Genomic DNA, 24,977 nt, shown 5'->3' on the forward strand with positions numbered 1-24,977 from the left:
CTAATCTAAACGGAACTAAAGTATGTAAGTAATGTGTTTACTGAGCTCAGGGCTTGGTCAAGGCGAGCTAGGATTATCTGAAATCGCTTGGACAAACATTGTGTCTTCAATAGTTTGGTTTACCCTACTATGCTTAAACCGGAAAATTCAATGTAGAAAACCTTTATGTACAGTAGAGAATTACGTTCACAAGGCTAATTACGATGACATACATATCATTGGTAAACGCGATTCCTTAGCGTGATAATATGATAGATACAGGTACTGTTGGTCAGTTGGCAGATGGCGCCATCATAGGTTACCCTGTCAATTCTACCACTAGTGTCAAATTATTGTTTCTGAGAGAAGAGAAGAGGATGTCTGCACCCAACAGTTGGACACGTAGGTGCTAATGGCTATTTTGAATAGCTGTCGAGGTGTTATTGAACTCGCTTTTCCAATGTAAATTAGCATCATTACTTTTGATTGTTGACTGTATTCGTCAGACTCAAGTCACTTTTGCAATTGGACTATTGCATCAGATTGATTAAATGCGGCTATAAAAAATAAAGTACTTAAAAGGTCGACGTTCAAGATAAGTTGTACTATTGCAATAACTAATAAGGCAAAGAGTCTACCTATCTAAATATTAAACTCCAACTATTCAAATACAGTCACCTAAAATTATACAGTAAACTGCTTAAAAATATAACGTGCTCTTATGACTTTACAAATTGTGTCAGATATCTTTGCAAGTTTCGTTGTGCAAGATATTATTGCCGGTGAGGTAACTATGAGAGTGCCTAAAATGCCTGAGCCCAGTCACAATTTTAAAGTTCTTTGGCCAGTTTTATCATAGGAAGTCGAATAAATAAAACAACAACTACATAAGAAAATTATCACGTTCACATTTCCATATGTAGATGTCTCAATTACCTCATTAAAAAAAGCAAATTTTATGTCACTTCCTATGTCAGGAGTACCAATTTTAACTTGAATTGTATTGTGGCGTAGCGTAATACCATCATATTAACAAGCCTGAACTTTGTATCCAAATAAATAAACGGATCGCTTATCTGTGTTTAATTTAGAAATTAGTGATGTTAATGATCTATTTAAGTAACATCACGTCATTTAGATATTTGGTATGATAACTTTCGTTAATCGGCGGTGAGTCAAAGTCTAACGGATATACAGTATGTACAAAGTACAGTAGTCGTAAACTAATCGCATTTGACGAATTATCTATACTTGTTTTTTAATTACCTACTCGTGTCAAAGCTACTCCTAAATGTAGTGACCAGTGGCCCGTTTATCAAAAGCTTGTAACTTGTAAGTCCCTTTCTAACAAAAAAAGGGACTTCCACTTGTATTACAAGTTACAAGCTTTTATTAAACAGGGCACAGGACTACATATCAAAATAATCTTAAAACTCCTTCAGTCAGAACAGAAAGTCAAACTTCTAAAAACACACCTCGTTATTACCTTTGTATATTCCTTTTAACTAATTTTCTTAACAGCTTTAATCATAATGATATTATTATTCACGCCAATCATGCGTGACATGAGTTGAAGTTTATTTCTACTGTAAAATAAATAGTTGGGGCAGTAATACTAAGTATTATAGTTGGGAGGTTTTACGGAATAGCAACAACATGTGTTTTGAAGTTTTTTGAATGGAAACTATTCCAAATATTTATACGACGCCCGCTGTGCGGAGTGTGCGTGAAATATTATTTCGTACGACGTCGTTGTGTCAAATAAGTAGTAACTAATAAGTGTAACAATAAATTAATCTAGATGATGCACAATGTTTGCCAATTTTAGAATACGGAGCTGCAGCTACAAAGTCATAATAAAAAGTTGTTACAATTGTTACAAAGTATGTATAAAAATTGCATGGTACATATTGTTAAAATCTTCGTGACTACACCCACTAATACTTGACCGCTTTAGCGTATTGGCCGTACACGTCAGAGACACGTAACAAGCGATTATTACGAGTATAATAGATAACATAAAGATTTCCTTAAGCGTTTAGTTTCCACGCAGTAAAATTGTACGTCGCGGACCGGTTGAATATCCGCGTGGGGCTGACCCGCGACGTACTATAAGTCTATAATCGACCAATATCATTAATGTATTTCCCACTAAACATTCATATTCATTCGCCGGGGAACAACGTCTTCGGGTTGACACATGATTTCGTCATCCGTTATCCTCACGTACTTATATATTATGTATACGTAAATTGCATACGATAAGTAACTACGCAGTTCAAGTTATATACTCACTCTTTGTATGATATAGTTTCCACGTGCCATCCTTCGATATGGTGGCGACGTGCGAAGTATCCACGTCGAAGGCAACTTCGTATATACCCGACGAGTGGCCGGTGAGATCGTAAGCCTTTGTCACTTGTTTGTACTCTCCGTTCTTTGTGAAGCAGACTTCCATGACTTTGATATCCGTCACTTGTCCCGTGGCGACCACGAAACGGCCACATGGAGATATTTTGGCAGAGTATGTACTCATCAAATAAGTGTCGAGAGTGTCTAGTTTTTGGCCTTTCAAATCCCAAATTACCATGTCAGTTTTCGAGGAACATGACATCATGAATTTTCCGTTGCTGGATATGCCAAAGCCAACGACGTTTGAGTCGTGTACCTGTGGGACAAAATTTAAGACATAAATTGTAAGTATACAAAGAGTGGCGTGACAAACATGTCAATTGACACTGCACGCCGATTACAAGCTTGTTTAAGCTAAGGGACGTAGTACATATGCAACGAGTGCAACGACTAGCCAATTAATATCTTAGGTACCATCACGCTCGGCGATTGTTGCGCCATTTAGGGTCCTAGCTAAATTGGTTGTTCAATACTTACGCTATAGAATTTCCAATTTAGCAAGAACCCTGCACGGCATAACAATCCCGGGTGGTAACTGTACTAACAATAATGAGACACAATGTGTACTTGTGATAGCAACAACAATTATCACAAAATGAACAAACATGTATTGTCTTAGACGGCAGACACAATACATAAGTAGGTCTAATATCTACTATATTTGACAACATTACAACGCAACACGTAAATAGGGCTTCCCGAGATATCTTATCAGCTCTAAGTAATAGATTAATGGTTCCTGCCAGACATTTTACGTATTTTTCAGACACTTCCATTTTAAAGGACATCTCAATGCCAAAGTTTGTATAAATAATTAACACCTACTTTAGAATAGAATAGAAATAATTTATTCGTGAGCACAAACACAAAATAGAAAATTATACAAAACAGTGAAACATAAAAATATAGTCCTACCCCTATAGTCTGTATCTTTAGGTATTTAAAAAAGAGTAAACAATATCTACCCTCAAATGGCTTCTTAAGCCAGTTGAGGGTAGATGAAAACATTACGTGATCAAATAATGTAGGTTAAAGTCAGGTCGTTCACTGACATATCCAGGTGGCTTTGTATTTGGTTGGTTAATCAATAAATGTAATAACTATCCGAAAATGTACAAATTTTTTATTTACTTTATTTAAGTACATACCTAAAGATACACAGTATATACCTAGTCTTTATGTGTTGTAGTAGTTATTTGTGTTCAGTGTCAGTATGTAAATCTTAATAACAATGAGTTGCTTGAACGCAATCTTCTTTGTTATGCGGGTCACAGACAACGGTTAGAGCTAACAGTTTAACTGACAGTGAAAACAGGGCTTGTATGTGTACCATGAAAGCAGGCAGTTTTTATTCAATAGATCTCCGTTTTCACCGTCATTCGACAGTTAGCGGAACTGATGATGACTTGTCTGTTACTATGAAAGATCTCACAGCGATTTGGTTTTTGAATCTATGTGTTAGCATCTAGGAAGAGTAAATTAATTGTGAATGAATATTAATCTCTTTTTATAGAAGACAATAGCTTCAGAAATGCCATAACAAGTATTTAGGTATGTAGTAAAGTTATATAACAGGCGATTGAATTGTCGTCATGTAAGTAGTCTAGTCTAGTTCATGTTGTAAGTAAAATGAAAACATATTTTATAGATTTATTACCCACAATATAAATGTGATTAGTGTAAAAACATTACGGGACATACCCTATAGTTTTCATATACATAGTTACCGAATTAACAGTCGGCTGTTATAGAGGAGCACGCGTCGCAAAAAGAGTGTAAAAGAGTTCAAAGTTTCGTCGATAATTAGTCACCAAGTGTGCATGAACAATAGCATGAATTACAGCACGAAGCGAGATTGCGACGACACGCGCCTTACCTACAGATAGACGACAGACGTATCCAGTTATCTACACGGAAACCGAGGCGTAGTTTTAATTGACTTGCGTCATCGGGGTCACGACTGTAAGCCCAAGTACGTTTATTGTGAAAAGTGGCAAAATCATACAACACAGCCTACATGCATGCACGGACTGCCTCCAATAGACTCGTATTACGAAGCATGCACCACTCTTACGCAGCGTACTACGTAGGCGAACAACACGCGAACGCGAAGCGAAGCGATGCGGCGCGGGGTGAATCAATCCTTTTAAGGGGCCCACTGATTAACAGTCCGCCGGACGGTATCGGCCTGTCAGTTGTTCGGAACTGTCAAAATTTTGTTCTAACTGACAGGCCGATACCGTCCGGCGGACTGTTAATTAGTGGGCCCCTTGATACCTATAGAAAAGTGTCCTACGTGGGCGATCTCGTTGCGAACGCGAACGCCTTGGGTTCGCGAGTTGTTCGCTTACGTAAGACGCAGCGCTAGATGATCTTGTATTTATGTGACGCTACGGGCTGCACCATTCAGTTGCATTTGGCAATGTTTCACACTACTTACAACAGCTCATGTTTATCTCTGGAACCCAATTTGCTAATATTTTATATGCGCACACATAACTTAAATTTGCCTCTCTAGAGGCATTCATCAATGCGCAATGCGTCGTAATCACGAAGTTTTAGAGCAATTCGCTCCAAACCGCATTAATAGCCTCACCGTAGTTCGTTATAATTTGTACGAAAAGTTTGATAGTTATGAGTTGACAGCTGACGACACTATTGGTCAGTTCGTTGGTTGTACAGTCACCTGCAATAATATGTTACACAACGAAGGCCGCAAAAATATCTGACACGATCTTATTTGTAGAGCCATAAGAGCGGGTCACATATTTTTGCGGCCTTTGAAGAATAACATATTATTGCAGGTGACTGTAACTGTACCTAGCGAAGCGCCCTTACATGCTCGATCTAACGGGTAAGTGATCTGTGCTCTAGCCTCCAGCGAACAATGGCTTGCTGCTGTGCATGTGCCGAGTTCAGAGGATCGTCGTACGCGCAGCCTCGAAAATATATTTAGATACAGGAAGGTTTGCCGCCCGTTTTCCTCGCGTTCAATGGTTGCATTAAACCGGCTCATTCATAAAACATTCTGTCTCGACCGTACTCGTCCCTAGCACAACTTGACCCCGGCGGTCATGCCAAGTATAAGTAAACAAATGTCAGATATGGTTCATACACAGGTCTAATTTGCGTATTCTTTTCACGAACGTTAAGAGCCCTTAAATTAGGTTGGTTCACGTCAGAACTGTAGGCGGTTTTTGGATACTGTTACTCGTTCTAAATATACCTAAAAAAATAGGTAGGTATGTACTCAAATTTTATTTTTAATGCAACTGTTTTTCAGACGATGTCTTATGGTAATATTAACCTTACGACAATGAAGTTTGAGGTGAGGAGTGAACAGTTTGAGGTCGTACAAGGGTCGAAACTGTGAGGGGCGATGCGACATTGGCTAACAAATATTTATTACTATTCAATAACGATCCAACTAGCTAATTTTCCACGTTTTTATTGAAAAAATAAGTAGGAGTGTTTATGTTTAAGCATTCGTTAAAATAAAATTTTAATGATAGTCGCAACATGAAGGCACTGAGGTCACAGCAGACAAAGCGAGGTAATATGAATATTATGATCGCTATCGATGATGCAAACTATTTTCATGTAAAAAAATATATGAAAAAAAAAACCGGGCAAGTGCGAGTCGGAAACAAAAAAAAGCAAAAAAAAAAAAACGGTCACCCATCCAAATACTGACCACTCCCGACGTTGCTTAACTTTGGTCAAAAATCACGTTTGTTGTATGGGAGCCCCATTTAAATCTTTATTTTATTCTGTTTTTAGTATTTGTTGTTATAGCGGCAACAGAAATACATCATCTGTGAAAATTTCAACTGTCTAGCTATCACGGTTCGTGAGATACAGCCTGGTGACAGACGGACGGACGGACGGACGGACGGACGGACGGACGGACAGCGAAGTCTTAGTAATAGGGTCCCGTTTTACCCTTTGGGTACGGAACCCTAAAAACCGAGACAACATATAACCTTGCTTATTCTTTTCATATCGCATTCAGAAATTGAGTACACCGAGCAGTTTTCTTAGTGATAATGATGGGAACTACGCAGCATTGAGGCTCGAGAGCTCGATTACCGCTGTAAAGCAGAGAAATCTTGTGATCGTGCCAACAATGACATAAATCTGCATTGATATACTGACACAATGATAGAAAAGTAACATTTTTAAGTAGCAAGTAACGCTAGTTGCCTGGATAGCGTAAACGTTATGCCAACTACTTATTGTTGCTGAACTGAATGTTCTGAGTAGGCAAAAAATTATAAAGCACTCGCAACTAGAAGAAATTACCCTGAATAGACTTTGTAAAATATTTAGTGCTAACTGAAGTACCTACCCTTTTCTATTGCCATCATACATTATGAAGCTTAAGTTTTATTCCTACAATATGGTGCATCCAGTATTAAATATGTACCTACCGACGTCAGATCCTGTTGCCAACAAAGAACTATTTCGATTTAAATAATTCATGGAAGTATGCACATACATAATCGTATTATCCCTGTAAAATACAGCATAGGCAAGAACTGACATCACAACACAAACAAGCGCATCATCAATGATACCAAAACAAAGAACATCCTAATCTCTGTTTCTTATTATAATACACAATTTTATCAGATACGGGCTCCCGAAACGTGATGTTTTTTAAAAACAATACCACCAATAAGCAATTGTTTATAAAGTTATCGGAATTTGTGAAACAAAAATTAGACATTCGTGCCTTTCGCAATGCTCACGACCGACAGCCCGTGAGAAGTCAGGTAACATGCAATGCAATACTGTCAGAGCTGGAAAAAGTAACAAGTAAATCACAGTAATCGATCCGAGAAATGTTGAAGCGCTCGTTTAAGAGGCCGATTATGTACGTGGCCTGATTTGTCTATTCATATGGAGGCAGACCAAGGCCTAGTGGATTACTGGTCTGACTTCACGATCTTGCAAATAGACTAGCGAAACGTATCGCTATACAAATGATTAGGCTAACACAATGAGTCTTATCACCGCGTGACTCACCAACTCGCCTTCAACAACTCAGGATCAACGCTACCGTTCAATGTCTGTTCAAATGTATATACCTAAAAAACTGTGCTAAAGTTTATAAATATAGCTGAGAGATTGTCCGTATTATATAATTTACGAAACAAAACATAGGTCAACATTAACAAGCTTATTAATTCTTAACCTTCCACGTATGAGTAACAATGTGACTGTTTGTAAACAAGTCGTGTTTATTGATTGTTAGTTCGTGGCCATCCGATTGTATTAATCAGGTATGATTTAGTACATTATGTTTCGAGGGTGACCTATTCTAGACGGCCGTCGGTGAAACTCGAGTGTGTACTTTTTTATCGCTCTTAATCGACTGATCTTATCACGCACAACCTACATTTCTATAAACCAAATAAACAAACATTAAAATTAAATAATAGTACAGAGTACAGACACATGACATGATCTAAAACATTATAAACACTGCAAGTAGGTATGTATATAATTTTCGCCTCTTTTTACCTACATTTAATTGGATGAAATTATATTATCGTTCTCATATGAGTTCTATTAATTTAGATTTATTTAATTAATCGACAATAAAAAAACACTCGTTTAGAAAAAACACAATGATCTAAAATCGCCATTGTTGAAACTGATGTATGAGGAAGTGATACAACTTCAGAAAAAATATTTAAATCCATGTGCGTAATATAGGTCAATGTACCTATGACAGCATCTGACGAAAAAATATGAACATAATGATATAATTAGTCGAAAAAACCAACATTAAGAAACGTTACGCTCATTTTGTAATGTGCCGCGCAATCATTTTATTACCTACTCTGCGTCTACGACGTAGGGCTGTAGGTACCTAATTAATAACTAGTACAGATTAAATGATCGCCATTCGTTACGTAATATTCGCTATTACTTCATATTTACGCTCATCCGCAGTGAACAACCAAGTACCTAAGATGGGAAGTAGGCAGTGCAAGTATCTACTTCCTATTAAAAAAAGTTCTATAGAAAACGGTTAAGAAATATAGATTATATTAATCATATGGTTAAGAAATAGAGATTATAATTAATCTTATAGTTAAGAATTGACACGTTGAGATTACATGTACGTATGAATTCTACGGAACTACTGGAAATGACCTCGCATAGTAAGACATAACACTAGGATACTTCTCATTAGGTAATCGAGGCAATATTATTATATTATCTATCCAGATTAGCAATTGTCTGACGAAAGCCAGCGGGAAGAGCAGCGTGTGTGCGAGATACATACCTATAGACTACAAGTATGCAAGGGTCACCACCCTTCTTCTTCCTCGTCGTACCCTCATGGCTGACGATTGTGGGCACTCTTCACCAGTGCAACTCCGTTTGTTCTCTGCGTTTTACCAGGACGATCAATAAACATCAACTTCGTCTTCCGTCTGTTGATTTTAAGACCATACTCATTGCTGACGAGCTCTATACTTCGCAGCAGTATTCTTCTTCTCTTCTTCAGAGGCACCTATTATAGTCGTGTCACCACACTACAGATGATATTCGGATGCCAAATGCAGCTCCACTACTTACTGTTGCGACATTACTGCAGTGGCATTGGTATCACCGTTGTATCTGTAAATTTTCTTGAAATCATTTCATTTCAATCAGCGCCCACGTAAAGACCGCTGCAGTAATGTAGCAACAGTAATGCAGCTGCATTTAGTGCATTTCCCATACGAACGTCACCTAAAGACTCGCAGTCACCACATTAACCACATATAGGCTCGCTCTTATACAATATGTATGCAAGTACAAAATAAATAGATTTGAATTTAATTTGAAAAATTTTACGCTACGAGCCATAACCGTGGAAGAATCTCAAATTATCCAAGTAAACTAGAATGAAAGCTCTAAATACGGTGACTGGTGACCGCAAGTCGTCTCATATATGTCTTCCATATATCTTTCCTGTTTCACAAGGAAAACGAAAATTTAGGTATGAGTAAATGATCTGTGGTGACAGACAATCTTAATGTAAACAGTCATGTCCCCCACTCACACCCGCGATAGTTTTTGCAGCGCCAGGAACGTAAATGGAGTAAGTAAGTATGTACTTACATACAAGAATTAAGTAGCGTGGCATACAAATCATACAATTAATGCGAGAGTTTCGATCCGCTCCATTATTAATACTTAGAATAATAATTATAAATTATGTTAGTCACGGCCACATAACATAAAGTGGACAAAAGACTGTGACAAAGAAATGAATGAGTAATAATGGGATCACGTTACACGGCATCGTTTTCATACCACGTGTGTTTCTTGCTCGCACTTTTCCTACCACATCTGCACTAATATGAGTCACCAAGTACCTAAAGACTTGCCTATGTATGTAAACTATCACGAATGAGACCAATTTAATGACGCTTTAACTGTGTTCTGGAAGTCGTGGTGTGGTGTGGTCGTAATGGTGGTAGTTGTAGGACCTGAAGAGCAAAATCAACGGTCTGACCAAGAGATAACAACATACAGTTGGATGAGTGTAGAGCAGGGCCAGTCGCTGTAGAGATCCTAGAGGGAGGGATTTGCCCAGCAACCTTTTTCAGCTGACACATGACTACGGCCTGATTCTAACTTCAATATACGTCAAATATGTTTTAGGTCTAGATACGATATGGATCGGATATGTCAGTGTCAAGAGTGACGTTTCTTCAAACTCAACGTCACTTTTGGCACTGACATATCCGATCCAAATCGTATCTAGACCTAATATTTGACGTATATTAAAGTTAGAATCGGGCCGTATGAGCGTATGACTACAACCTCTTAAGTGATAATTATTTTTCAAGCCGTTTCAGCGCCAAAGAGTCAGAGCGTGCCAAAGAAATTGAGACACCCACATATGTTTATACCTTTTCGTGAATGGATACACGTTTTATTTACGTAATTTAAATCTCATTGATTGTGATTAATACAGGATATAATAGAACAACATCCGTTGACATTGGCATTTCGCCATTTTTGTTTTGTAGTTTATAAATTGAAACAAAAATGATTGCATTCTTTTTGAGTAGTATTACAACGAATAAAGTAATCTACATAAAATAAATAATGTATAAAATATTCAAATGATGTAAGTAACTGGTAAGTAGATACCTAACTAATTTGTTTTCAGTAGGTAAAGGAGGCAAGGAAATAGTTATTTCTTTTACAAGGGGGCAAAGTTGTTGTTTAACCGCTCGTGCTAATATTGATACCCGAGCAAGCGAAAGATTCCAAAATTGAACCACGAGCGTAGCGAGTGGTTCGAAAAATGGAATGTTGAGCGTTGCGAGGGTTTCAAAGCACGAGCGTTAAACAAAATTTGCCCCCGAGTGAAACACAAAATTTTTCACCAAACCAACCCGAAGCCAATATTAAATGTAATATATCAAACAAAATCAAATCCAAATGAATCTTATTAAATATTTATCATCCAAAATCATCATTTAAAAGTCAATTCTACCAGCAAACATAAGAAAACAACTCAAAATTTGCATTTGATTACTTTGTCTCACATGTGAATAAAATGCAACTTTGCTATCAGTTTTTGAAGTGCAAAGTAAGCCTTTCCGAGCTAATGTGGTGAAAAATAATAAATACAAACTTTCTTATTCTCGAACATCATTAATTCATCAGCAGTAATCAGTAAACGATTCCAAATTATAATTAGCATAGTAGCATTCCTGTTTCAATTAATAATTCTATTTATTCACAAATCTAGTATGAACCCAATACTAATGATTTATCTTAATTGGCCATTATTAAATAACAATTAGGAAATAGGGCATATTTACTAGAATAGTATAAAAGGTTATGCGTAGTATTTGACCGCAATCCGCATTACATACTACATACAGACAGTTGATTAAACAATTTAGAAATAAATGCGTAAAATAGGTCACGTTTTTGGGCAATTTTCGTTTGATTGTACTGTACCCTATTATTGGAACTGAATTACAAATACGAGGTGGTCCACAAATCCGTAGATATTTTTTTTATGTGTATATTGTTGATAATTTTTACAAAGCTTCGCGTTTGAGTATCAAAGCCGAAGGAGAATATGTATTTTGAAAAATAATGTTTTATTTCAGTTATATGATTGTAGTTTTATTTTATATGACATTTTGTAAAAGTTACACGTCTTTTACAACAACTAAAACAAAAATAGCAATAAATACAACGTATTTTTGAGGCACCCTGTAAATGTACATGGAAATACGAGTATACATACTTATGCACTCGCTTAGTTTCATACATAACATTGAATTTGATATTATAAATGAATTATAAATCAGCATGCACTATCACGTAATTTTGTTGAATATTCAATTATTAAGTAGGTACAAATCCTGCAGTTAAGTATGTAGTTAAATAAATATTAACTGAAACTCGGTCGTAATTATGTTATTATATTATTTAGTATGTAAAAACTTTTTTAACTGTGCTAATTATGAAATTGTTACAAGGTTAAACGGGACTAAAACAACGGGCACAATTCTGTTAATACACCGTCCCCCAGCACGCGTTAACTGGTACTAATTGATCTATTAACGAATGAAATCCAACTTTTCATCTGAGGCCAATGCTCTGCCTGAACATGCGTTTACGTTATGACGCCCACCTATTTTCGGCTTTGCTATATTTAATGCGTATTTCACTACATTGCGTCAAATCGAGAGGAGTTGAAGCGAATGTTTTTCTGTAATGGATGATTGAATGAAATAATCGTGTTGTGAATAAGCAGCTTCTAAAATGGATACTTTCTATGTCTTATTGCAGCTATTGCAGGTAATAATAATCAACTATCTGTGTGGCTTTGATACAAATGCGTTAAGTCATTTTTGAGTGATGGTCTGATGGTTGAGCAACAAACATCCTAATATCCAAACATCTCAACATATAAACTTATTCATTGATATTATTTATTTAAATTTTGATTCAGAATTATGAACAAATTTTTAATAAGTACTTCCTGAAACATTATCATATCACCTAATGGTTTTCCTAGCACTAGCTAGTAAGTCGTAGTAACGATTAGCGAGACTGCAAGTAGGATGCGGAAAGTGAAACTAACGAAAAAACCCGTAAGCATTTTTACACAAAATATAATACATACCTAGATACTATTTTATTCACCAAGGGGCTCCTCTCGGCGCAAAAGTTGGTCGTCTGATCCAAGAAATAAAGATGATGTGTCATACCGTATTACCCACAGAATTGTGCATTCACGAAAGCGAACTACAATTGGCAAGAAATGACGAAAATGAGGCGTGGCTTGCTTTATTTTTCTATTTCTGGTCAAACCAATCTCAACGGACTTGAAGGTCGGGTCGGCCAATACTCCGCCAAACACGCGCTAGTGGATAAACGTCACCGCGATCAAAATATTGTTGATGATAGCCAGATACAAAAACAAGCCGGCTTGGGCTTAGAGGTCAGTCTTTTGTACTCGTCATAAACGGAGTTTAGCGTAAATAACATGACGTGACATAGTGCTTGTTAGCGACTAATTTATCTCGATTATCTTTACGTCAGGTCATCTGCCTCATTAGTACAGTTGAATTTTTTTAAGCTGACCTATGAGCTCTCATAGTCCTAAACGGTCAGCTTAAAAAAAATCTATTATAAATGTTCTGAGTACTAAGCTAAAGTAATGCATGACTTTCGTCAGGTTTCTAAGCTATTACGAGGTAGTTAAACATCAGGCTGTTCACACAAACAAAAGGCTGTATAGCCTCATAACATAAACAACAGAGTTCGAACCAAGTATAGGCCCCACGTCAATGTAACAATGCACTTGTACAAGCACGAAGTTTCAAACAGATAAATACTAGGTATATAGATAATATTTTGTGCGGTGTTTTTTTTTGCAAATGGTCTGTCTCATGGTAATGAGGGCAAGCCAAGTTCCAGTGAACTGAAAAGAATATTCATCTGGCTAATATCCAGGATGGACCCAACTCCATTTTTTACAACTTGCCCTTACAAAAACTAAACGTGACTAAAATCAGCTGGCGCTTAGTTTAAGAATATTGTTAAAATTGTTAAGATAGCTTTTTAAGAGACCTTAACTTGCCATAAAACAAGAGACAAATGATTTACAACTTGCCTATATAGTCACTTTCAAAGAAAGGTGAATCCGTCTGCGAATTCGTATAAGTTACCAAGCAGAGCTGAAGCTTTCAGACACTCTTTTATTTATATTTTATATGTATGTACTCGTATAACATGCAGAGTGCACGACTATTTTGCATAAATATTTTAATGGAAGATATCATTATGCGACCTACTTTTGAGATCATTCAGAGACGGTTTAAGGAAGCTCTGTGAATTGATTCAAAGACTATATAAATTACTGGAGGGCAAATACGTTCAAACGTCTATTTACAGCTGCTCGCATGATAAACCTAACGATAACCAAACAACATAGATAAGAAATTAGATAACTATTTGTTTATTTTGTTATACATACCTCGTGCTTGCGTGCGCAGCGCATGCATCGGCGTCGGAGAGTGTGAAAATATTTAGGAAGATTCACTTTCAAAGCCACAATAGCGTCAACTTCAAACAGTAGCAGTAGACGCTAGAATCGCGATGAATAAAAGTCCCGCGCGACTCCCAACCAGGGACAGGAACCGGTTACCTTAACCGGGGTTTTTCATAGGGTTATTTTAGAGGTGTTTATAAAAACCCCTACCATAACGGTAACCGCTTAATAAGGTAACACTTTGATTCGGTAACCGTATCAGATCGAGTTAACCTCTGTTACCGGTAACCGAAATAAAAACCCAGTCTATTCAGTTACCTCATTATGAGGTTTTTGACCAGTTCAAACGATTGTAATCTTTACGCACACTTAAATTCAACTTATTATTGAATAACCGAGGTTGGCATGGGCGGTCTATGAAGCCTCCAGCACAAACAAGTTTTTTTGCCTTTCCTTTGTTTATCTTTATACCTACCTGTGTGGTGTGTTCTTATTATAAATATTATTATATTACAACTAAAATAATTAAAATAAATAAATTAAATAAGTTTAATAAATTAAATAAATTAAATAAATTAAATAAATTAAATAAATTAAATAAATTAAATAAATTAAATAAATTAAATAAATTAAATAAATTAAATAAATTAAATAAATTAAATAAATTAAATAAATTAAATAAATTAAATAAATTAAATAAATTAAATAAATTAAATAAATTAAATAAATTAAATAAATATAACAAATTAAACTAATTAAATATATTAAATTAAATAAATTCAAAAAAATAAATAAATTCAATAAATTAAATAAATAAACTAAATTAAATAAATTTAATAAATAAAGTCAATAAAATCAACAAAATATAAATAAAGTAAATAAAATAAACAATTTTTTTAGTATTTTTTTTAGTTCTGACGGCACATCACTAAAACTACTTTAATGTAGCAAACCAGTAAGCAACCGATAATAAAGGTTACCATAACTGAATGAAAACCTGTTAAAAACCCTTAACAAAAACCCTATCGCGATGGGGTTTTGAGATTAACTCGGTTAAAGGTTAGGGTTACCGTTTCAATAAGGTTACCATTACAATCAGGTAACAGTATGATAGGGTTACCGAATGATAAGGTAACCGAATCGATTGGGTTACCGAATTGATAGGATTAAGCGTAAAGAGGGGTTTTCCGGTCCTTGCTCCCAACACGGTATCCAGTAGCGCCAGTTACTTACAAGGTCTAGTTTATAACTTTATACCTAAATACGAATATTAACTGTATGTTTCTCACCTTTTCAAACGCGAGAACTTGAGTGGCAGCTCCAATAGCGCCATCTTTCTTCTTCTCTATCTTGTAGACGACGATGTTGTTTTCCCTGACGGTGTGTACGATGAAGGCCTTGGAGTCGGGGCTCCAGGCCACGAACTGCGCGTGGTCGAACTCGATGTTGACACGCAGCGTCTTGTGCTGGTTGTGGCTCAGATCCCGGATATCCCAGAGGATCACTGACCCATCTGCGTCAAATTATTCTCAACGTCAGTACTGATTATATATGCCATACTTTGACCAGGAGCTCACTAAAGCATTGGAAATTAAATGCGCAAACAAAACTTCTCTCGGAATTCGCATCAACTAATACTTTAACGACGAGTTAGATGCCAGCCAGTCAGATGTTCATATCACACAAATATTGTGTTGTTTTCGTCTATATGACCCCAGTTGTATACTTACTTACTAATTACGTTCGTCACATTGTCATAACATGTCTGTCTGGCGCAATATCTACCGGCCCGTGATCGACGTCACCTCACGTACTAACAAGTCGTACAATAGCATCCATCTGTAAGGCCGTACCAGTCACAACGGCGTAACTAAACACGCGTTTTCTACCCGTCCTGACCTTTCGTGTAGAACTGTAGAACGGTAACCGCCTACTAGGTAGAGCCCATTTCTTGGAAAAATAATCCACGTTTAGCTACATGTGATGCGGCGAGTTTTACCGTGGGATAGTAAACCAATTTAGTCCCAAAAGGAATTCCTTTTGTTTTCCAAGAAATTATTCTGCAATGAACACCTGACTGGCCGTCATAATTATAAAATACCCTTTTTTACCATAGCGCTAATTCTGGTTGTATGTAATTAGTTAATTACTTACTATAGTAACTACTCTTGGGAGCCCGATTTTTTAAACCCAGTTTAGACTGGCCTAAACCCAAAGGATAATATAATAGGGTGACTGCTATAGTTATTGGCCAGTATATAGTAATTAGCCACTCTTAATAATAAGGTTTCAATTGGTTTGTTTCTTTCTGATTTGTAAGGAGTGGCCAATTACTATAGGTAGCAGTCACCTATGTAGAAATACGGACCCATAATAATATAAACATTGAAGTATATTGTAAAATATGACTGTGAGTAATAAAGGTTTCTCTTTGTCTTACTTAAAATCTGCAACTTATATCCAGCTTTAAAATTCCATCCTCATTTCAATAGAGAGAGAGTATATTATACCAAAGCAACCAATCCTACTTATGTAAGTACTTTGAATGCTATGAAATTCTTTAACAAACAATTAAATACATAGTCTTGTTTTTCTTACGAAATGTTTATTGTGGGACCTGAGATTTCTAAACTTCAAATAAATGCCGAGATCTTATTATTGGGCTTCCAACTTCCAAAGTCGTAACTCGAAAAAGTTGTTTTTTTTTTTCGACAATATAGGTACCCACTATAAGCTCTAAAAGTGCATAACCATATGAATGGAAGTCATTAAGTTGTAAGTGTTAGTTTAGTTTTATTTTAGTTTATACTTAATTTTAATGTATTACCCTATTGATCTTACTTTGGTATATATGTATATATATTTAATGATGATACTTCAAACTTCAAGGGCCTGCTTTTGTCTGTTCGGTATGACGCTCCATAAGGGACCCAAGTGATTACCAGTTCGCCGGACGATATCAGCCTGTCAGTGTGTCAATTGTTCGCAACTGTCACCTTTTGCTTTTAACTGACAGGCTGATATCGTCCGGCGAACTGGTAATCTCCTTTATTATTTAAAATTTAAATAATTAACGTGCAACACGCGGTGGGTAAAGGTCAACGGACCACAGATATCGAAACTAAGTCACTGTATCAAGGTCTCTGGTTTCAGGCAATTGCATAGCACAATCACAGTGAGTGGAACCGTACCAATGAAAACGTAGAACGAAATCTTGTCACGCGGTGCGGAAGAAAACTGCCTAGGAACAACAATAGGCCTAAGTTTCGTGATCTTTTTATCCTGAGATCGTGACCTACTGCGACATTTTCTAAGGGCATTTTACATGGTTGAAGCTGTGCAGCAAAGCAGAATTTTGAGATCTAGGTATTGGTAGACATAATTCGCCAAGAATCATAATAGTACCTAACACGAATTAATAACTATCTTCAGTTGTAGTAATCGATCTCCGAAGACCTCATTAAAATCAGTTAGTCATAGTTAGCATAGTTTACAAAATGACCAAAACCAAAGGGTGTTAAAAGATACGGTGATTGCTTCCTTCCTTGCGTAATGATTTCATCAAATTCTGGCACCGCTGTCTATTATTTATTAGCCTCAGATTTCAGAGCCGCACGTGATGCTTTGCAGATGTTGACGTAGGCATATAAGCAAGCACACGTAGGTACATAAATACACGTAATATATTAAATTGTCTACATAAAGGAAGTTATGTACTCGGAACTCATACGTTCTTAGTACGTTTCTCTTTTATATGCGTACGAGATATCAAACAAGTGGGGGCCTGGCGTATAGGCGTGTCGAAGTTCCCTACTTCGATGACGAAATGACGCCTAAAATTTGTGCAAGTCGGATTGTGAAAGACTTATTGAGGCGGAGGCGAGCTCGGCGCCATCGCCAGAGGCCGATTCGCTTTGATGTGTTTGCTTTAACCAAACCTGTTAACTGTCCTGTCCACATCGGAAACAAAGGATTTCAACCGGCGATTCATATGTAAACCTCGTTATTTATACACGCTCTGTCCCCGTTTAAAGCAGTTTTGTTAAGTTGATGTATGTATGAAATTCAGAGGCCTTCTTCTTGACCTATGTCAACTGTTCATTGCCCTTTTCATCCCGTGCGGGAGTTATTGGAATCGCCTACCGAGCGCAAGCGAGTCGAACAGTTTAGTTAACTAGTATAATTAAATTCGGTAATACGGTTTTACGGATCGTTTGGCTGGACGTTTAATTCCCAATGCTATAGCTAGGTAAGCATTGATAATAAACCCAGGCTGCATCGGGGCCAGTCGGATGGGTGTGCCGACGTGAATAACTTGATCAATAACGTCGGTTGACTGGATAACACTGATATATAGCAGCTATCTCGCTTTCCAGCCGCCCAGTGCATATTGATTGTAGGACAAATATACTTACGTTTCATAAGTTCTATTTTCAGCTTTCATTCGACGTACTGGGCAGCCGCTGCGGTGCGCTCTCCGATTCAATAAACTAAACCATAACTTCCTACTCATATAAATTTGCATTCATCTACATAGTATAGCTTTAGTGCAAGTCCGAGAATGGAGTTTATTTCAAGACTACTTATAATTCTGCCGCTTAGGTACGGTGTAGAGTCCGAATTCCAAGAAAATTTTGCGAATAATCTTTTTCTAAATTCGAAAATACTTATAGACAGCGTGTTCATCCAATGCCTCAAAATACTCATACTACTTATAGATAAGTGAAGCAATCCGTAATGATTAGCCTAACCCATTTTATAACAGGCAATGAAGATAACACCGATACTGTAGTAGGTATTGCTTAGAAACAGCTCTCATAATATGTTATGTACCTACCATTAGTTTTACGTTATCAACGATATCTAAGGAAATAAAAATTAGAGCGATAATTAAGATAATATTATTTAAAAAGTACCTACTATTTTAACTGTGTCAACCAATATTTCTTACTCATCAACGACCACGAACTTTACGTGTAATCGTAGGAATATTTGCACTTTCTTAACCTCGTAAAAGCAATCTATTTTTAGACAAAGATTGAACTTATATTTAAAAAAATATATAAAAATAGGAATTTGAAATTAATTTCATTGGCCTTTATGACAATATTTTTTTGACTTAAAAAGCCGTTGGTCAATTCATTATATTATTGCTACTACGTTTCTATAATAACTTTGTTGGCGTCTTAGCGCAATTTCAAGTACATATGTAAATTGAATGTAAACCTTATTTTGGAGACACGAATGGTAAACAAAACGCGCGTTGAGATGACCGGGCGCGAGGGCGTTGCTCCTTGCTGATACTCGAGGCGGCGTGTCGTGGTCTATTTACAATCATAATTTATCATGCTATGCAAAATTTCCTATTGTTCTACAAAACACTAACCGAATACGGAACACTAGGCGCTCCAGAGTATTAGTGATATAGCTTTCTAATTATGTGTTTATTCTATAGCAAATCACTAAAACAATTTACGTTTCTACAATAAAGTTTGCTCTATTTCGCAGATCTACAGAACCGCCTAGCCAAGGTGGAAGTCATTAAGTTTGCTCATCTACTAGGCGTTTCGTCATCACTTTATGTAAGCAGCTTACGTAAATCAGCTCAACGTGCACGGCCGCACCGCAGATACTACAAGCATTTAGTCCAGCTTCATACAGCTTTGTCTTGTACAAAGAGAAATAAAACTATTCCAAACTGGTATTTTATCCCAGCAGAGCAGGTAGCGAGGGCCTACAGACCCTTTTGACTGAGTGCATTCTTTCATTTCTGACAGGTAAATCATGGCAAAGGAATCTCTACTTCAGTTCAAAGAACCCCTACGCATTCTCTCCGTTATCATATAACATAAAGAACTTCAGAAATTGATGATAACATTTCAATAACAATTTATAACTAGACGTCATCGTTTTAGCCCTGAATCCGTGCGCGGTTCTTAGAAGATTGGATGAGTCAATGACGTTAAAAAATCACAAACAAAACGGCTTTAGTCATCTTTATCATATGTATAGTTCACCGATGAAGCCGTGCCGAGAAAATGATTACCTAATGATAAAAGCATGATATGACATCAGGAGATAGCAATATTAGGCATCATTGTTTACTGTTTATGTTCCGATGCAGTCTCATATCAATTTCCTGTTCGTGAGTCCGAAGATGAATGACTCAGATATAAAACCGGAATTGACATCGTTTCATAACGCGGGAATTCCTCGAGTCAGTTCAAACTATGTGCTGGCGACATGCATGTATGAATGCCAGACGTTGCAAATAATTTAGCGGGCTTGCGTCATCGGCATCGCCAATGGCTCATCCAATTCCTATGAATCTTAAGGGAAAAACAATTCCCATGACTAATATTTTCCTTATCCTTACACTAAAATTTGGGTAGTGGGAAAGCAAACAAGAAACATAAAAAAATATTACGTTTATTGCGGTAATGCAATTCGAAGGCACATACGCTTAAAACGTACGCGCGCTCCGTCAACGTAACGTATCTATGTCACTTTACGAAACCGTTCATTCATATTGAGCCTAACCAGAATTCATGTTCATAGCGTAGTCGTCTATCACTCCACTTATCACTCGGAATTTAGGCGGCACTGATTAAGGGATCATACGGTTGCAACATAGACAACTGTGTTGTAATGCGTGTTCGTTTTGCACGTTCCTCATGTACTTTGAGCAGTACCAGATCCATAGCCGCCCGCGCATCCTCGAGAGGAGAATGGCCGGCGCTGCCTCGCTGTACGCTGCGCCCGAGCAGCTCCTCACACAGGACACGCAGCGACCGCCGCAACGGGAAGCCTCGCGCGTGCGGATACAGTGCGCACGTATCCACCACGGCTCCGTGAAGCAACTTCAATGCGCGCAGGTCGTTGTCCAGCGCGTGCCCAATCAAAATAGTATCTGTTCCGACAAATCCAAGAATATCATTCTGCACATCCCGTAGCGTCTTAGTCGCGCGCGCCAAGTCGCGCGGCCTGATGCCCGAGAAGCGTGTGTTATGGTCGACAACGGGCGAACTAGGTTTCACCAATGATCTGTATACCAGGCGACCATCAGCAGCGATGACTGCGATGCTGGCCAGCTCGAATCCCGCCGTCGTGTAGCACATCTCAGCATCGATGGCGTAAACACCGCCACGAGGTGAGCGTGCACGCACATATCCTTCGAGAGGGCCATTCATGCCGGGGCGAGTGCCACTCCATACGTGGAAGCGGGCGGAGCTGCATCCTCGAGCACCCAGCGGGGCGTTGCAGCAAGTGTGTCGGTAGTCACCACTGCAGCGGCCCCAATGATACAAACAAGACTCCTCAGACAAATATTCACCCTCACGAGTCATTCGAAACATTTTGTCACAACGCACACACAAATGTTCCACTGCATCGGCTTCCTCATCACTGTCGGACCGCGGGCTGGAGCCCAGCGATCCCCGTCCACTGTCACCTTGAGAGCCGCCAGGAACGAACTCCGGCGCGTTCACATCCCACGCCGTATAGCGCAAAGTGGTCGTTCTTGACCGCGGCGGAGGATTGATGTACACAACAGCCTTCGACGAGTTGGGCTCGATCTCCAGCGGGTAGCCCAGCGCCCACATGCGCTCCGGCGAGAGGAGGTGCGGGCGGAGCGCCTCCACTAGTTCTTCGGTAGAGATTCTCTGGGGCGTCGACGGCGACGGCGGCGAGGTCGGGGGGCGCCGTCGATCGCGGGGCTTGCGCCGCCGTGCTGCAGCGCTGGCAGCATCCACCGTCGCGATGGTCTCTTGGTAAAACCAATTTTGCAAATTAATACAAAAGTGCATGTTTCTTCGTACGCTTGTATACACATAGAGTCGAGTGTTTATTTATTGAGAGCGAGCGCGGAGTCGACGCGATACGTGCGAGTGCGCGCGCGGGCGCTGTACTAATGGCGCGATGGAGGGGCAGACCGCGCTATATACGACAAGCAGGTAGCGCGTTTGTTAACGGGACATGCCAATCGACCGGCCTATTCTCATTTTTCTAAACAATAATAAAGTATTATTTCTTTGTGTCAATAAAAGTGTAAATGGGGTGATTTGTGTTACTGCACTAGAAAAAGAAAATTGTAATTGTATAGGCACATCTAGGAAAGATTCAGTCGCAGCTGTTGTTTGTTTACGTTGATCTGTACCGCGCTTATCAGCTGTTAGTGTTGTTAGACGCCGTTGGTTATGCTTTCTAATAGCGCGCATTGAGATGAAATTTACACGTTGTATGTGTACCCGGGTAATACTTTTGAACGCTACAACTTTAACTTTACTGCCGAACTGAATATTGTTCGAATATTGATCAATTAATAACTAAGAAAATATTTCATCATCCCAAATTAATAAAACAGCATTTTTAAAGCTTTCCAATCAAGCGGAGAAATCCGTTAAATATTACTTATAAGAGTTATAAGTATTAGATATATTCCGTTGAAAATATAGTTATTAAAAAACTAGCAAGGGCTCATAAAAGTCATAAACATTTTACTACATAGGTACAAAATTTAGTAATAATAATTAGCTAAGTAATTATAAATTTCGTATTAGCATTAGCATAATGTATTTATTATCCGTGGAATCATTAGATAACGATATTTTGCTAGCTATTTTGTTTATGAGAATTAACGTAGTACTGAGAAATACGAATTGGAATAAAAATAAGACATTAAGCCGTCTGGTGGAAGGGCGGGCGGAAGGAAGGACGGCGGGCCATTGCCCTGCCCGGCCGGCGTATCTCGTATTAATAACGTCAAGGTAAATTCAGATACCTAAAGACATTGTCTTCATATCATGTCATTCACTTTCAGGCGGTATAAACACCTCGTACGATGAAAAACAATTACTTAGATATACAGTGACATTCAATTAAGTCTGTAAATATCATTTCAATTGTGCAATCGTCATTTTTTATCTTATCACTAATATTGATTTTTAAGATTTATTACAATTTAATGCTATATTTATATGTATATCGCCATATCGTATTGATTTGAGTTGGCCTAATAAATCTCTATGTAAAGCTTAAGGTTATTTTAGGTGGGCCGAGGTCAATTTGGAAAATGTTCAATTTCATTTTCTATCGAGCGACGCGAAATTAATCTAATCATGCTAAAAACGCCACCGATTCGGAACCTAAAGTCATTGATTATGCTTACACGATTACATAAAGTTTGTTCGATAGAAAATACCTAAAACAAAAATTTCAAAGTCTACTCCTAAATTAATTAAATAATGTGCCATCAGCAAAACTATTAACTTAACAACCCTGCATACAAATATGAAATAAGCGTTGCATTCAAAATTATATCCGACCTAACCTGACAGTGCGGCTCCCACACTTTAGTTCCGCACTAACTATCTTAATAAGCGCGCAAACCGAGACGTTTTACGTTTTTCATTTAATACCTACCCACGTGAAAAACCTCAATTGGTTTAGACATGTTAAGACATGATTGAACGAGCCTCCAAGAATGTTGGCCAAGCAGTCATGTGCGCTGGGCATGTGTGAGCCGATTGTTTGTATACACAGCGTGTGGGCGCGGCGCTTGGTCGCTGACACCGGCGATAACCTTCGAATCTATGTCAGACAAACGGGATAGAGTCGACGAACGGAATCGCTTCTCTAATTCACGAAGCATTTCACTTCTGTGAGCGCGTCCCTAGTTCAACCTGAGTCTAATATCGTAAAAACTGTGAGGAATCGAAGAGTATTCTTAGACTGGTTTGCTTGCGTAAGCTCGGTAAGCGTGGATAACACGATAAAACACGGTACTGGGAATCAGACGATGCTCGCTGGACGAGTTAGCACCGTAGATTCTGTGAAGAACTTGCTAATGACTAACGGTCTGTGCCCAGCATAACGCACCGTGTAAAGTAGATCGGTGGGTACCTACTTCTTAGTCATATTTGAACATATAGCAACCGACTAGTTCATAATTTCCACGCGCTCGTCCACATGAGTGTATGTAATTTAGTTTATTTACAGAGCCACGTTCAGCCCGCATTCGTACACAGTTATCGTTTAACCCAATATCCGATGTCTGGGAGCATTAATCACTTACGGCGGCCTAAAAAGGATAACAAAAGTCGGTCAACCCAGTCCGTACGGCTGGTTAATGCAAAACGTTAACTATAACTCGAAATTCAACATTTTTGCCTTCCGACCAAACAGATACACAACCGGCCGTTGAAAAGAAGACACGGGAAACCGGTTTCTCTGTCATTACAATATTACCAGCAAGAAATCGCGTGATAAAATTGTTCTGATGTGATCATGAACGTGCTATCAGGTAATAGGTATGATTTCAATAAAACGCGCTGATATTGTAGGTCAGTTCCAACGATTCAAATAAACAATTCGTAGTAAACAATAGTTCTGATTAGGCATTAAAATTGGTTCATTGGTCATGTTTACTCATATAGGTATGAATCAGCCATAAACCAATTACTGTGGGTAATGTATGCATGATTAATACTTGTAACTATGTCAAACTACTCCCATAACATGCGATTCGGTTACAGTTCGAAGAGTAATGAAACGAATAAATTGAATAAATCCTTGAATGAATCTTAAAGAGTTTTATCAGTCTAATCGAAAATAAGCCATGATTTTGGTGAGAGCAACATTATGCTTAATTTACTCATCAAGAGAAGAATTATGTCTATAAAAATAACCGCCCACTTCTGGTGTCCCACTAAGAATCGCGGTCACTGGGCCAGGGCGAGCGGAGAACACCGGAACTTTAATTTCAACCAGGTACCAATTTCAAGTTCAGAAGGCCTTGGAACCCAATTATTACTAACAAGATATCGGTACAGTATCGATTCAATACTAATAGATAGTTTCGTTGTAAAAAAAACTAAGATCAAAACTAATCGTGTTTGACAGGGCTTCCATAAGATTGAATTACGCGCATGTAATGCAACCCAACCGCGAAATGTACAGAATACAACAGTTATAAATTAATGTATTGAAGGATTTGTGAAAACAAAAGGGAAACCGCGTGGAGTCGTAATATCTCGTGACGTAGTGTTTTGGT

General features: G+C 38.0%; 1 protein-coding gene across 2 annotated transcripts in view; it reads right to left on the reverse strand.

The window, feature by feature from the left end:
• Positions 1-24,977, reverse strand: part of LOC134796030 (transducin beta-like protein 2) — a 93,548-nt gene that overhangs the window by 20,011 nt on the left and 48,560 nt on the right. The window contains exons 3-4 of one of the 2 annotated variants that reach the window (XM_063767946.1): positions 15,217-15,440; positions 2,275-2,647 (exon numbers count right to left, since the gene is read on the reverse strand). In XM_063767946.1, the coding sequence (XP_063624016.1) occupies positions 2,275-2,647; positions 15,217-15,440 (597 nt within the window). Of the gene's footprint in view, positions 1-2,274; positions 2,648-15,216; positions 15,441-20,340; positions 21,693-24,977 lie in introns of those variants that run through there. The other variant, XM_063767945.1, reaches the window with a different exon arrangement.

Source organism: Cydia splendana, chromosome 13 (genome assembly GCF_910591565.1).
Source record: "Cydia splendana chromosome 13, ilCydSple1.2, whole genome shotgun sequence".
Classification (NCBI taxonomy): domain Eukaryota; kingdom Metazoa; phylum Arthropoda; class Insecta; order Lepidoptera; family Tortricidae; genus Cydia; species Cydia splendana.